Consider the following 15,067-nt stretch of genomic DNA (forward strand, 5'->3'; position numbering starts at 1 on the left):
GTAACAGCCTTTATAGATATGATCTATAAGTTAATAAGAATAAACTTTTCTTCTTGAATTACATGCGTAAAATATGAGATAATGTGTTATGTTATTTGACACAACACGATTCAACACCGATTAACCTCGATTATTTAACACTGCTTTTCATAAAATAAATAGGCCTACTATCTTTTTCTTAGAGAAGTAATTAGTTTGCCCAGGGAAATTTAAAAAAATGTTAGCCTGCATGTAATTTAATTTAATGTGTTGTGTATCGATGGCAAACGAAAGTTTTCTTTAAAAAATGTAAATACATAAGTCCATTCTTCCTCTCCAACATGCAATAGGCTATAGGCCTATGCTTGAATGAGCTGGCGCGGATGTGACTTTCACAGAAGTACCCCGCACGGTTCCCATAACCTTCGCGTGCTTTGGAAGAATTTTCACACAATCGCCGCCCTGGGCTGCGCTCGTGACATCGGAGCTCCCCCCCCCCCAGAAATTATATGGGGTGATTCATTATTCAAACTGTCATACCAAGTTGCCAAAAGCAACATATTTGCGGAAATATGTATTTATAGAAGCAAGTCCAATAATAAAATAAATCTTAAAATAAATCTTTCAGAAAAATGTAACAATGTTTTTATGACATTATGCAAACTGGGGAAACGAACAGTGCCGTATTGCGCGTTCCATGCGTAATTGTGGCTGCTAACTTTATCTAGGCTAAATCAAATAATACAAAACAGTATTAGTTCCAACCAAGTCTCTCAAACATGAATAAGCATACAAATCTCACTGAAGTGTAAAATGCTTCACTTACCACCAGGTTCCCTTTCTGTACGCATGCTGCGCCCGAACCCTGGATGACGCTGTCCAGCACCTGCACATCGCTGCTGGGGGAGTTGGAGCAGTTCTTCCGGCCCTGACGGATCTCCTCCTCGATATCTGAGAACCGAAACGCACACAGGGCAGACTTTCTGTCTGATTTGGTGAACACTCCGAAAAGGTGCGACTCCAGCCCCTCTCCGCTTCCCGAGTGGATCTCCGCGGGGTGAACGGAGACCAGCCGGTTGTAGATGTTTCCGTTATATCCACACTGAAGCGGCATCTGGATGAAGGACTCAGTGAGCTTTCGGCTTTCCGAGGTGGATTTTCGTGTGTTCTCAGTGTCCAGGCATATCCTTGCAAGGATGCTGTTCGGCTGGCTCTGCTTGTGGCCCATATTCGCGTCATTGTTGATAGCAATATAAGCGTAGGTCTTCTGAATGAAGGCATGAACGAAGTTTAGTTTATTCTTCTGCTTCACCTCCTGTTTTATCTTGAAGACGTTGTCCTCGGACGGGTTGATGTCATAGGTGAACAGCCTGGATAAATCATTGATGTTCAGGGACCGAATGGCGATTTCGGGTGTGTTCTCGAAGCGCAGGTCCTCCTTGCTGTGGTTCTTGGGGAAAAACTGGGTCCCAGCGCCAGTGTAAGTGGCCCCGACGAGGAGCCGGGTGTTACCCCCGTGGCTCCTGAAGATGAGCCCCACGGTGGAGGCGTTAGGGTGGTTGGCGGCGATGTTCAGCATGCTGGGGAACACGGTCTTCTCGCCATGAGGGGGGAACTCCACGGCTATCTCCGATATGTTTTCCATCTTCCTGAGCTCACAAAAGCCCTGGTACACCGAGCCGCATACCACCAGCACCCCCTGCTCCCTGTCCAGCTCGAGCAGCTTGTTGAAGTTATCGGTGAGGGATTTGGGGTGCTCGCAGGGCGCCTGGGGCAGCTGCGGCGCATGGCACAACAGGTTGTCCTCCACCGGCCCCGTTCTCTTCTCCACTTCTACGCTCAGGGTCCCGTTAAGCTGGTACACCGTGTTTACCGTAGCCAGGTAGACTTTTCTGCTAACCTCATCCACCACAAAGTTATTTGTCTGGTTTTGAGAGGCGAACGCCTGTTGGATCTGTAGCGCGCTGGCAAGGCAGGGGATGTGATGGGCATTCCAGGGCGATTCCATCACCAGAACGCCGAGAATCAGAACTGCTATCTTCTCCGAAGGAGGCATTTTCCCTTCTGGCCGGTTTCCGCGTGTTCTGTGCGGAGGGGTGCATTGAGTAAGGACAAAATAATGTGTTTGTTCCTACTGCGACAATCTAAGAGGAAATGCTGTTTCCTGCTCAAAATCCAAACACAGAGTGACGCAATAAGAGTCGTGCTTCATTTTCCCAGTGCAGCTCACCGCGGAAGAGAGTTGAGCGCGCAGAGCTGTCTGCTGCCCCTCTCTCTGCCCACTCCACCTACAGCCCCGCTCCCAGCGGCTGCAATTCCAAACTCCCCATTAATTCTTAATAATAGGGAGTATATAGGCCTACGCCTTGGAATTTCATAATTTAAAATGTGTTCAGTCAAAGTTCATTGTTGTGATTAGGGCATGCTAATTGTAGGCTATTTGCGTAATGGACATCCACACACCAAGGCAGAACAATAATGGTGTAATTACTGTTAATGATCTCTCTCTCGCTCTCTCTCTCTCTCTCTCTCTCTATATATATATATAAAACTATAATAAAATAACTTTTACAAAGTAATCATTTGAGAGGAATTTGAGGGGAAATAATAATTTGAGAAGAAAGTATAGCCCATGGTTCCGCTCCTCTTAGGGTTAATGGCGGGTCCTGCTCTCACCTCCTGCGGCCAGTTGGTCCCTTGGTTTTCAGATTAGTTCTGCCTGCAGATACGCAGAGGGCTCCGTCTGCTCTGCGCCCATACGGTGGGAGTAAGCAACGTGAAAGTGCTACCAGATGGGCACCACAGCGCACCTTTCCGGTTTTTGACATTCACATCTATTTAGCAGAGCTTTTGGGCCTGCGCCTCATAAATATTCTAAAGCAACACATGTGCACCTCTCAAAAATGTGTGATTAAGTTTAAAGGGACAATCTGCTGTTGCTAGATCCATTTTTGAACTTCATATGTACCCATTGATTCTTGACGAATACAACCTTTAAATTAAATACAAAATAAAATAAAATGTTACTTGCCACATGCGCCGAATACAACAGGTACAACCTTACCGTGAAATGCTTACTTACAAGCCCTTAACTATATTTATTGAACTGCATTGTTGGTTAAGAAAATATTTACTAAATAAACTAAAGTTTAAAAAAAAGTTACACAAAACAACAATACCGAGGCTATATACAGAGGGTACAGGTTAGTCGAGGTATGTAACCACGCTCATGAGCTTAGTTCTACTGTCGTACCCACTCACAATCCAAAATATAGCCTACGCTTTTTTAACTCCAATGTTTGTAAATAAAGAAACTCTGTATAATTTTGATATCATAGATATTCTTGCATCCATAGCTCTGTGCTTGCATCCATAGCTCTGTCTATGAGTTTGAGAGTGGTTACATTTCTCCAGCCCCATCCATCTGGTTTTTGCGAAACAGGGGAGAGGATTTGTCTTTTTATTGTTTCAACTACTGATTGCCCCTTTAAACTTCCATGTTTTTCCCCAAAACACAAATTAAGTGCTTCTTGTGAACAACTATGCAATGAGAGAACATGGAAAAACTCAAACGGACTTTTAAAAAAGTGACAGCGCAAACTGAGAGCCCATAATTTTGGATTAGGCTACCCATGGACTTATTCTCTCAAAAGCCGTTTAGATAGGCCCACAGAAAGTAAATACAATTACCAAATTTGATGGCCATCACTCTGTTCTATTCGACGCATTCTAACCCATGCGTCATGCCAGTTTGGACACTATCAAAGCCTGCTGGAACTATTATATCTCTCGGGCCAGCTCTGTTCCTCTCAGGTCGGTGCACGCCTCCCATCACCACTTGGCGATGTTATTTGCGCTGATAAACACCGCCCAGGTCTATGCGTGTTTACGTTGGCCCGCACTCACGCTCATCTAATCCGCCAGCGCGGAGGGGCAGGAAAGCGGTCTGATAAGGAACCAGCTGACTGATCGCAATGCAGGACCAACAGTCTCCACCACACATATGTACAGCCTAAGCCTACACACACACCCTCCAACACACTCCCTAATGCCCCATTAAGAGTGAGAGGAGTGGGAAGGGACCGGGGAAATAGACTGGGGAGAGAGGGGGTATCACGGATCACTGCTGTCAAGGATCAGATATCAACGAAGTGCTGCGTTCTGGTTACACTCGATTATTCGTGACACCTCACGGAAGCTAGCGCGTGTGTGTGTGTGTGTTGAGGTAGGCTTATTTGTCATACATGGGTCTGTAATATATGCAATATAGATATGGTGCATCAAGAAAAGGCATTTAAACAGTATTGGTGCGTGTAAGAGAGAGAGAGAAAGACTTCCTTCCTGAGCCTTCTCTCACAGTAAGGAGAGGGCCTTCTGGAGTAAGAGACTGCTATTTTCTCTGTTGTCAGTGAAAACAGCTACTGCTCTCTAGTCCGTGGTGGAGCTCTGAGGCCCGGGCTCTGCACACCAACCTGTTTCCTGACAGATAAGAAACAACACCTCCACAAGGCCTGCGTCAACACTCCACTGCCCATCCACCCCATATGGCCTGACATTGTGGTGCATGAACAGCTAGGGAATATGAATGGGAAAAATATATATACACACACACACACACACAGTAAATATGGTGTTTCAAGGATCAATTTGATAACTTTGAGCATACAGATCATCTGTGTGGGTCATGTCAGGAAACTAAGGTGCTATAAACATGAGAGGATCGCCATCTAGTGGATTAATACACAAACTTCAACAGGGCTTATTTATTCACACTATAATCAATTCACATTAAACACTGTAAAACACCATCAGTGCTTCAGCCTACTTTGTTCCTCAATTAAACATTTCATCCAGAGATAGTGTGGTCCAGGCAGTTTAAGAATCTGTTTTCAAACATTACTTTGCTTTAAATAATTGCTCTTATTGGTCCATTTCCTCCCTAACCTGAAGCAGGAGCTGGCCAGCATGGAGGAGATAATCGCTTACCAATCCTACGAGAGAGCTACACACCCCAAACTCCTCCGATCCTCAACACACACACAAGTCAGGGGGCCAGGAGTTAGTCAGGAATGCACCTTTATTATCCCACATCAGAAGGCACTGGAGTGGTTTAGCACACAACCCTACCCTACGCTGCATCGGAGGTCACGGCAAAGTCACACCAAGGTCAGAGGTCAACTCAGGAGCCACTCACCTGGGGAACGTTCAAGATCACAACAATGATCAGTATCTTTAAACTGATTGGTGTGTAATAACAATATCCATTGACTTCAATTAATTTCTATTTAGTGATTAGACTGACAATAAATTCAGTGCAGTTTCTGGTTTAAAACTGTTTCAAAGATCCTAAACATCCTGGTCCTAACACTACGGAACGCTGGTCTGCAGCTCCCACTATAAGTTATTATCTTCATCAAACAAGCGTCAGAATGGACTTCAGATGGACTCATTCATATCATCTAGGTCAACTGAAGCTCCATGAACAGATGAATGGTATGATAAGACAGATAGAGAGCCATCATATTCAGCAGTAATCAAAGACCAGGATTAGGAAACACACATCAGGTTATTAGCAGTGAGTGTCTCAGAGCAATTACCCAGACAACCATGTAAAGGTATATTCTGTTAGCCTGGTCCCATATCAGTTTGTGCTTAGTTTAGCCAACTCTTCTGTCATGTCATGACTGTGAGAGTCAGAGGAGTTGGCTAATAAAGCACATACAGATCTGGCAATGTGAAATAGGACAGTTTTGGCACATACGACAGTATGCTGGAAAAAACAGGGCAATGAGGAGAGAGATGGAGAGATAGGACAGTAAGGCTGCGTTTACACAGGCAGCCCAATTCTGATCTTTTACCCACTAACTGGTCTTTTGACCAATCACATTAGAACCTTTCACATCAGATTTTTCTCAGAGCTGATCGGTCAGAAAAACAATTAGTTAAAAAAAGATCAGAATTAGCCATTGTGATGGAGTGAGTCACATTCTTCATACAGGCAGTGCATTGAACAACAGTAGCATGGCAGTGGAGACAGTTGTCTATGTCTGGCAGACAGTCTATGCCTTTCCAACATGGAATTCAGCTGACACAATGGGTGAGCACCAGTGAAAGCAATATCATGGCAACTCCACATTTCCTGCAAAGTGGCCTTATCTGTAACTATGGTCTCTGGTGGCTCTGTGGTGAGTGGCCCTAACTGTCAAACCCTCCCTCTTGTCTAAGCTGGTGCCACTCTCTAAAGTCATTAGAATTCATTACATCACCTCTCCTAATTAAAATTACCTCTCCTAATTAATTTACTCTCCTTTAAAAAAAAAAGAAAAGACACCTTTAATAGGACGTAAATCATTGCTAGTAGAAACAGTACGGAAGCACGAGAAGTCTCTTAGCATGACACTCAAAGTAATGTCCATCAGCCTTTTGTGTCTGGAAAACAAAGAGTACTCTGTAGAAAGGTTCCTTTTCATCTCAGAATCCATCATGGTGGAAAAAGTGCGAGGTGGGGATTCATTCATCTTTTCATTTTCTACCAATAACAGACCGGTAGAGCACTTTCTTTATGAAAGGCAACCAAATCAGAGTACCATTTATCTGCAGAGGGCCTGAGCCTCTGAGGTGAATGTCCAATCAGTTTCTTGACAAGCTCCTCTTTGTGCAGAGTGGGAGGAGCTTAACGCTACATGGTACTGAATAAAATGTAAAAAATAATATATTATTAGAAAAAATAATAAACAACAATAATATACTTGATTACCCCCTAGAAGAAAAACAGTATGACGATGCATCCCGTGAAAGAAATAAACACTATTTCTGAATGTAAACAAAGTCTCATCCTTCCTAAACAAAAGTCATGACTGAGTGGTATTCTCATCTTCCATCCTTCCCTCACTTTCTCCTCAGTCCAAATCCTGCCTCACAGAGCTCAACCGATAGACTAACTCTTCAGCGTCCGTCAAGACAACCACCACATCCCATTGGCAGTTAGGCTCTTCCTGCTTTCTGTGTGTGTGTGTGTGGACAGAGTATCCACCCTCGCGCATAGTCATAGAAACACATGTCTCTATTCGGTCATCTGGGCAGCTGCAGGGCACGGTGCGTGTAGCCCGACAGCGCGTCCCAGTTCCTCCAGAGGAAGGCGAAGAGGAGGATGAGGAGGAGGGTGGAGAAGGACCGGGAGCGGGTTTTCATTAGAGGGACCACACAGTTGGCCACAGTGGAGACAAACACCAGGAGCACGGCCATGAGGGCCAGGAGGACATTGATGAGTTTCCCCAGCAGTGTCCGGGCCGTGGCGTTCTCCAGGCCCTCTAGCTGGACCACCTGCTGCTGCTGCTGCTGCAGCTCCATCTTAGAGATACGTGTCTGACACGCCTCCAGAGCTTCCTGCAGGACAGGAGAATAGAAAAGGGTTAGACATAGTAGTACACAGTATGGCTACACACAGTAAAGACTACATGAAAAGGAGGACCGAGCACGCCCCATTCTCATCAACGGGGCTGTAGTGGAGTAGGTTGAGAGCTTCAAGTTCCTTGGCATCCACAGACAGTCGTGAAGAGGGCACGACAAAACCTATTACCCCTCAGGAGACTGAAAAGATTTGGCATGGGTCCTCAGATCCTCAAAAGGTTTGACAGCTGCACCATCGAGAGCATCCTGCCTGGTTGCATCACTGCCTGGTATGGCAACTGCTCGGCCTCCAACCGCAAGGCACTACAGAGGGTAGTGAGTACGGCCCAGTACATCACCGGGGCCAAGTTTCCTGACATCCAGGACCTCTATACTAGGCGGTGTCAGAGGAAGGCCCTAAAAATTGTCAAAGACTCCAGCCACCCTAGTCATAGACTATTCTCTCTGCTGCCGCACGGCAAGCGGTACCGGAGTGCCAAGTCTAGGTCCAAGAGGCTTCTAAACAACTTCTACCCTCAAGCCATAAGACTCATGAACAGCTAATCAAATGGCTACCCAGACTAATGTACATATTACCTCGACACCAGTGGCCGCGCACATTGACTTTGTACCGGTACCCCCTGTATATAGCCCCGCTATTGTCATTTACTGCTGCTCTTTAATTATTTGTTATTCTTATCTCTTACTTTTTTTGTTGTTGCTATTTTGGTATTTTCTTAAAACTGCATTGTTGGTTAAGGGCTTGTAAGTAAGCATTTCACTGTAAGGTTGTATTCCTGTTGTATTCAACGCATGTGACAAATAACATTTGATCTGTTCTGATTTTGAGTGTCTGACAGACAAATAGCAAAGATCATTACATATAGAACTCTAACACCACCTACAGCCAAGAGGGGGAAACGTAGGTTAGAGACAAGGGAATAAACACACACACACACACACACACACACACACACACACACACACACACACACACACACACACACACACACACACACACACACACACACACACACACACACACACACACACACACACACACCTTTTTTGGCACTAACTTGAAAGAACTCAACATCTGTTACATTATGGGGCTTGTTCTAATGGATTCCAATGAAACAAAATATAATTATTAAGTAATTATAGTGCTATTATCTCTAACCCTATCATGTGTTTTAAATACTAGGTCAATATTAGGGCTGTCAGAGTTTTTATTTGATTTTTTTTACCCCTTTTATCTCACCAATTTCGTGGTATCCAATTGGTAGTAGTTACAGTCTTGTCTCATCGCTGCAACTCCCGTACGGACTCGGGGGAGGCGAAGGTTGAAAGACATGCATCCTCCGAAACACAACCCAACCAAGCCGCACTGCTTCTTGACACAATGCCCATCCAACCCGGAAGCCAGCCGCAGCAATGTGTCGGAGGAAACACCGTACGTACACCTGGCGACCGTGACAGCGTGCATGTGCCCGGCCCGCTACAGGAGTCGCTAGAGCGCATTGGGACAAGGACATCCCTGCCGGCCAAACCCTCCCTAACACGGATGACGCTGGGCCAATTGTGCACCGCCCCATGGGCCTCCCGGTCGCGGCCGGCTGCGACAGAGCCTGGACTCGAACCCAGAATCTCTGGTGGCACAGCTCTTAGACCACTGCGCCACCCGGGAGGCCCGGGCTGTCATAGTTAATCAGTTAACTCAAATGCAGTTATATTTTAGTGCAGATATTTTCATTGCAATTAATCGCATCGTCTAAAAGCGTTCAAAATACACAGAAAACATCTCAATACATAATCTATACAGCCAAAAAACAACGATGCAATGTAAAAACAAGCTGACATTAAGGTTAAAGAAAGTGTGCTTTCTCAATTTACCTAATTTTGCTAACCGTTACTTTAGACAAAATCAAGATGTCAATATTTTTTGTAATATTTTTTGTATGAAAAATCTTGAATTACAGCCTAATTTGAGCAAATTCAGAATTGGCTAATTATCGTGATTAATCACAGCAAATCCTGTGATTAACTCAATTTTTTTTTTTTTAAATATCGTTTGAAAGCCCTAATAAAATAGTGAACTGTAAAATAACCTGGTAGTTGTACACAAATATTAAACAGCACTGACTTATGTCTGATTGGGTTTGTTCCTCATAACTGTGCAAAGCTTTCTGTTTGTCTTCAGATAAAGTTGTGATTATGAAATGAATCACAGTCATACATTTGTCTGGCTATCTAGTTTGTGTACAGTGAGTTTGTGTGTGTGTGTATGCATGCATGTCTGTGACTGACCTGTATGTCTCTGGCTCTCTCGTAGGACTGGTAAGCTATCTTCTCCTCCATGCTGGCCAGCTCCTGCTTCAGGTTGAGGATCTCATTCTGGTGGAGCTCTGTCAGATCATTCAGCTGCTCCTCCAGACGCTCACACCTACAGAGAAACACACGTTAGTCTAACAGCTCACACAGACATATACACAGACAGAGATGGAAACACAGAGATGGATGGACAGATAGACAGACACAAACATACACACACACAGACATACACACACACACACACACACACACACACAGACATACACACGCACGTGTGCCCCATAGACAAACACAGGTTCCAGTTTTTCCTGGACAAGAGGTTAAAGAGCTTTCAGGTGGAATGACACCTGACTGGATGGATGATAATCTGTGAGCTGATCAGCACATGTTTACTCACCTGCTGATGAGAGTGACCAATGGCAGATAATCAGCAGTTTGACACTGACCAATCAGGAGGGAGAGGGAGGATGTGATTGTCTGTGAATGCATGTGTGTGTGTGTGTGTGTGTGTGTGTGTGTGTGTGTGTGTGTGTGTGTGTGTGTGTGTGTGTGTGTGTGTGTGTGTGTGTGTGTGTGTGATTAAGTGAATCACACCACCAGTCTGATCTCATCATGTCTTACTTAACCAGTTTAAGAGTCACATTTTAATAAGATGTACAACTATGCCCTCTGGTACTGCACACAAACACACACACACATGGTCTGGTGGTTAATCAGACAATAAAAAGATCAGAATAGAGGTGAATCAGACAGGGGAAGGATGGGGGAGTGGAGGAGGGGGAAGCTACTGCAGAACATCCTGTAACATCCTAATACTGCTGACTGCACCAAAAACGAAATGCTAAGCCTACCGGCAAAGTTTCCTCTAGGAGTTCTACAGGTAGAAGGCTCCATATTCTAAACAATGGTTCAAACACAGTGGTTTAACCATAACTGTGTGGTCAATGCTCAGAACATGGTCATCAGCAGAAGACATGCTCAAAGCTCATTCTGCTGGACCTTATTTTTAGCCTGAAAGACAGAAAACACACATACTTGTTGTGCCCCTGATGGACATTTTAGAGAATTTTTTTTTTTTTGTCTCCTAGTCACGGAAATCCTCTCCCCCTCCCTTGACTAACATGCGCTGAGATAGATCTGTGATAGGACAGGACAAGATCCTTGTGCTCAGGACTGGTTTGCAGCAAAGTGCTTCTTCCTTGTTCCTCCACAGCAGGGACTTTTCCCTGGCCACCTACACTTGGCAGGCTTTAAGGGAGTTTCAGGGTTTCCGCTTCAAGTCTCAAGTCAGCGTTTTGATAACCCCCCCATCCCCTTTTGAGACAATGCTGTTTTGTAAAAAGTGCCAAATAAATAGACTTGAATGTGTTCTCTGTGCCTGTTGTGTCTTTACTAAAAGGTGTACGTACATACACCTCTTCACGTTAGTAGTCTAGGGCTGATCTCTCTGCCTAAATGATGGATACTGTCACTGGTTTACAATTCAGTTTTAAGGGCAATAAAGCTTCGACCTGTCTTATGTTGATTAGAGTGGGTTTGGTTTCAGTGAAAACACACCTGCACATCAATATCACTTTGCGATAACCTTCCAAATGTTAACCTTATACATCTCTGTGTGGGGTTTTTCCTACAGGGCTCTCTCTCACTCCCTCTAGCGCCCTCTTTCTATTCTCTCTCTACATATATAGTGTGTTAAGTACAATGATGTATATAAAACCTGGATTGCTGATGCTATGTATTGGCCAATGAGAGGCTTTGAAGCCACCGGTTGGCCATTTTGGTACTCCCCAGTAGGAGCAGCCCTTCATAGGAACGAATGGAATTCTACAGTATTTCAATTGAATGTTTCAAGGACAAAATGATATTTAATTGTAGAGGGGACAGTAACATTAGTAATCGCTAAAAATTCTACTTTAAGGAAAATGTTTTTATATCGTTTTAATTTTTTAAATGTTTAGCTCACATAATATAATTTGTAAGTATGCATTAAGGTTTTTCTAATAGAATAAATGTGGCAAAAGCAAAGGTAAATAAATGCATTTCTATAGCTTCCAAAATATTGTTTGCAATGGCGGGGAAGTGCCAAGATGGCGGCACAGTGGCATCAAAATAGCACCCCCGGTCAGACATCTAGTATATATATAAATCATTGGTTAAGTAAGTCAGTACCTAAATTGTTCGTTCTGCAGGGCCTGCATGATGACAGCATGTCCTCTAGCTCCCTCTCCCTCCCTACCTGAATCGTTCCTCCTGCAGGGCCTGCATGATGACAGTGTAGTCTCTCTGATAGTGACTCTTCAGCCCCTCCAGATTCTCCTCTAGTCTCCCCTGGCCCTCCTGCACCTCATGTAGCAGCATGTCCAGGCTAGAGCTCTGGCTCCTCTCCAGGGTGTTCCCCTTGGAGCTGGGGGGGCCTCCGGGAGCCCCTGTGGTGCTGTTGGCCCCTGCCGACCCCGACGTTGCGCTGGAGCAGTCATCCTCGCTGCCGTACTTGGGGCTGGACTGCAGATGGTGGTGCGCTGCGCTGCCCAGAGAACTCCCCCCGGCCCCAGTCACCCCCTCCTCGCCCCCTGACGGATCATCCAAGGAGTCCTTCAGCCCGGGGATATTGTCGGCGCTGCCAAACTTGTTGCGGAACAGCGAGGCAATCTCCCGGGGCTTTGAGACGACGCCGGCGGCAGCGGAGTGCGTGGCCTGGGAGAAACTGGAGAGGCCTCCCTTGACACTGTCCACCACGCCCTCGCTGAAACCTGTGACCTTTGCCCCAACGTCCTTCAGGCCCTGCTGCATGTCCCTGAGGACGTCCTTGGGCTGGCGAGGGATCCCGTTGTGCTCCACCTCTCTCAGCTTGCGGTGGTAGTGCTCCAGTTTCCTCTGCAGCTGCTGGATGGTCTGGGCGGACTTCTGGTTCTTCTTCTCAAACACCTGTAGTTATATAGGACACTTATGTGTCTGTATTAGGACACTTATATAAATATATATACACACACACAGTTGAAGTCGAACGTTTACATACACCTTAGCCAAATACATTTAAACTCAGTTTTTCACAATTCCTGACATTAAATCCAAGTAAAAATTCCCTGTCCTAGGTCAGTTAGGATCACCACTTTATTTTAAGAATGTGAATTATTTATTTCAGCTTTTATTTCTTTCATCACAATCCCAGTGGGTCAGAAGTTTACATACACTCAATTAGTATTTGGTAGCATTGCCTATAAATTATTTAACTTGGGTTAAACGTTTTGAGTAGCCTTCCACAAGCTTACCACAATAAGTTGGGTGAATTTTGGACCATTCCTCCTGACAGAGCTGAAGTCAGGTTTGTAGGCCTCCTTGCTCACACACGCTTTTTCAGTTCTGCCCACAGATTTTCTACAGGATTGAGGTCAGGGCTTTGTGATGGCCACTCCAATACCTTGACTTTGTTGTCCTTAAGCCATTTTGCCACAATTTTGGAAGTATGCTTGGGGTCATTGTCCATTTCGAAGACCCATTTGCGACCAAGCTTTAACTTACTGACTGATGTCTTGAGATGTTGCTTCAATATATCCACATAATTTTCTCGTTTTACTGTGGATATAGATACTTTTGTACCCGTTTCCTCCAGAATCTTCACAAGGTCCTTTGCTGTTGTTCTGGGATTGATTTGCACTTTTCGCACCAAAGTACGTTCATCTCTAGGAGCCAGAACACGTCTCCTTCCTGAGCGGTTTGATGGCTGCGTGGTCCCATGGTGTTTATACTTGCATACTATTTTTTGTACAGATGAACGTGGTACCTTCATGGGTTTAGAAATTGCTCCCAAGGATGCAGTCTACAAATTTTTTTGGGGTCTTGGCTGATTAATTTATATTTTCCCATGATGTCAAGCAAAGAGGCACTGAGTTTGACAGTAGGCCTTGAAATACATCCACAGGTACACCTCCAATTGACTCAAATTATGTCAATTAGCCTATCAGAAGCTTCTAAAGCCATGACATCATTTTCGGGAAATTTCCAAGCTGTTTAAAGACACAGTCAACCTAGTGTATGTAAACTTCTGACCCACTGGAATTGTGATACAGTGAATTAGAAATGAAATAATCTGTCTGTAAACAATTGTTGGAAAAATTACCTGTGTCATGCACAAAGTAGATGTCCTAACCGACTTGCCAAAACTATAGTTTGTTAACAAGACATTTGTGGAGTGGTTGAAAAACGAGTATTAATGACTCCAACCTAAGTGTATGTAAACTTCCGACTTCAACTGTATATATATACATACTATAAATATTTATAGCACGTACGCGTTTATAGTACACATATATCTCGGCTTGTTACAGAAATTGTAACTAGATAAATCAGCCCTTCTTTCTCAGTGAAATATAACAAACAAGGAGACTGGCTGACACACACACAATGATGATCTGTGCCTGAGCCCAACATCTTGGTGATTTACAGTACCAGTCAAAAGTTTGGACACACCTACTCACTCAGGGCTTTTTCTTTATTTTTACTATTTTCTACATTGTAGAATAATAGTGAAGACATCAAAACTATGAAATAACACATATAGAACCATGAGGTAACCAAAAAAGTGTTAAACAAATCAAAATATATTTTATATTTCAGATTCTTCACAGTAGCCACCCTTTGCCTTGATGACAGCTTTGCACACGCTTGGCATTCTCTCAACCAGCTTCATGAGGTAGTCACCTGGAATGCATTTCAATTAAACAGGTGTGGCTTGTTAAAAGTTAATTTGTGTAATTTCTTTCCTTCTTAATGCGTTTGAGCATATCAGTTGTGTTGTGACAAGGTAGGGGTGGTATACAGAAAATAGCCCTATTTGGTAAAAGACCAAGTCCAAATTATGTCAAGAACTGGCAGAAGCTTTTTTCCCCCCCTTTAACGAGTCTGACAAGCCCGAAATGAACAACATACTGCTTTCCTGGGAACAGGCCCAAATCCCTGTCATTTGCGTGAAGAGACAATGAAGAAAAAGAGGACATAGGTCGGGCTGCCTTCAGAGAATTCGTAGGCGATCAAATAAACCCCTCCTGCCTTCTGTTCTTCCAGCTAAAATGCAATCATTGGAAAATAAAATCGACGACCTACGAGGAAGATTAAACTACCAACAGGACATTAAAAACTGTAATATCTTATACTTCACGGAGTCATGGCTGAACAACGACATTATCAACATAAAGCTGGCTGGTTATACGCTGTATCAGCAGGATAGAACAGCGGCGTCTGGTAAGACAAGGGGTGGCGGACTATGCATATATGTAAACAACAGCTGGTGAACAATATCTAAGTCTCAAGGTTTTGCTCGAATGAGGTAGAGTATCTCAACAGGACAATGACCCAACACACCTCCAGGTGT

General features: G+C 44.3%; 2 protein-coding genes across 7 annotated transcripts in view; both read right to left on the bottom strand.

Moving 5' to 3' along the window:
- The window catches only part of LOC139542833 (plexin-D1-like), a 138,357-nt gene extending 136,137 nt beyond the window's left edge, over window positions 1–2,220 (bottom strand). Inside the window, exon 1 of the mRNA XM_071348710.1 lies at window positions 806–2,220. Coding sequence (XP_071204811.1) covers window positions 806–2,035 — 1,230 coding nt within the window. The 5' untranslated portion in view covers window positions 2,036–2,220. The remainder of the gene's footprint in view (window positions 1–805) is intronic.
- A 2,507-nt stretch (window positions 2,221–4,727) lies between these two features.
- LOC139542834 (transmembrane and coiled-coil domains protein 1-like) overlaps window positions 4,728–15,067 on the bottom strand; it is a 102,550-nt gene continuing 92,210 nt past the window's right edge. For all 6 annotated transcript variants that reach the window (XM_071348711.1, XM_071348712.1, XM_071348713.1 and 3 more), the window contains 3 exons: window positions 11,936–12,624; window positions 9,676–9,811; window positions 4,728–7,365 (listed from right to left, as the gene is read on the bottom strand). In XM_071348711.1, coding sequence (XP_071204812.1) covers window positions 7,051–7,365; window positions 9,676–9,811; window positions 11,936–12,624 — 1,140 coding nt within the window. In that variant the 3' untranslated portion in view covers window positions 4,728–7,050. The remainder of the gene's footprint in view (window positions 7,366–9,675; window positions 9,812–11,935; window positions 12,625–15,067) is intronic.

This window comes from Salvelinus alpinus, chromosome 17 (assembly GCF_045679555.1).
Source record: "Salvelinus alpinus chromosome 17, SLU_Salpinus.1, whole genome shotgun sequence".
NCBI lineage: Eukaryota > Metazoa > Chordata > Actinopteri > Salmoniformes > Salmonidae > Salvelinus > Salvelinus alpinus.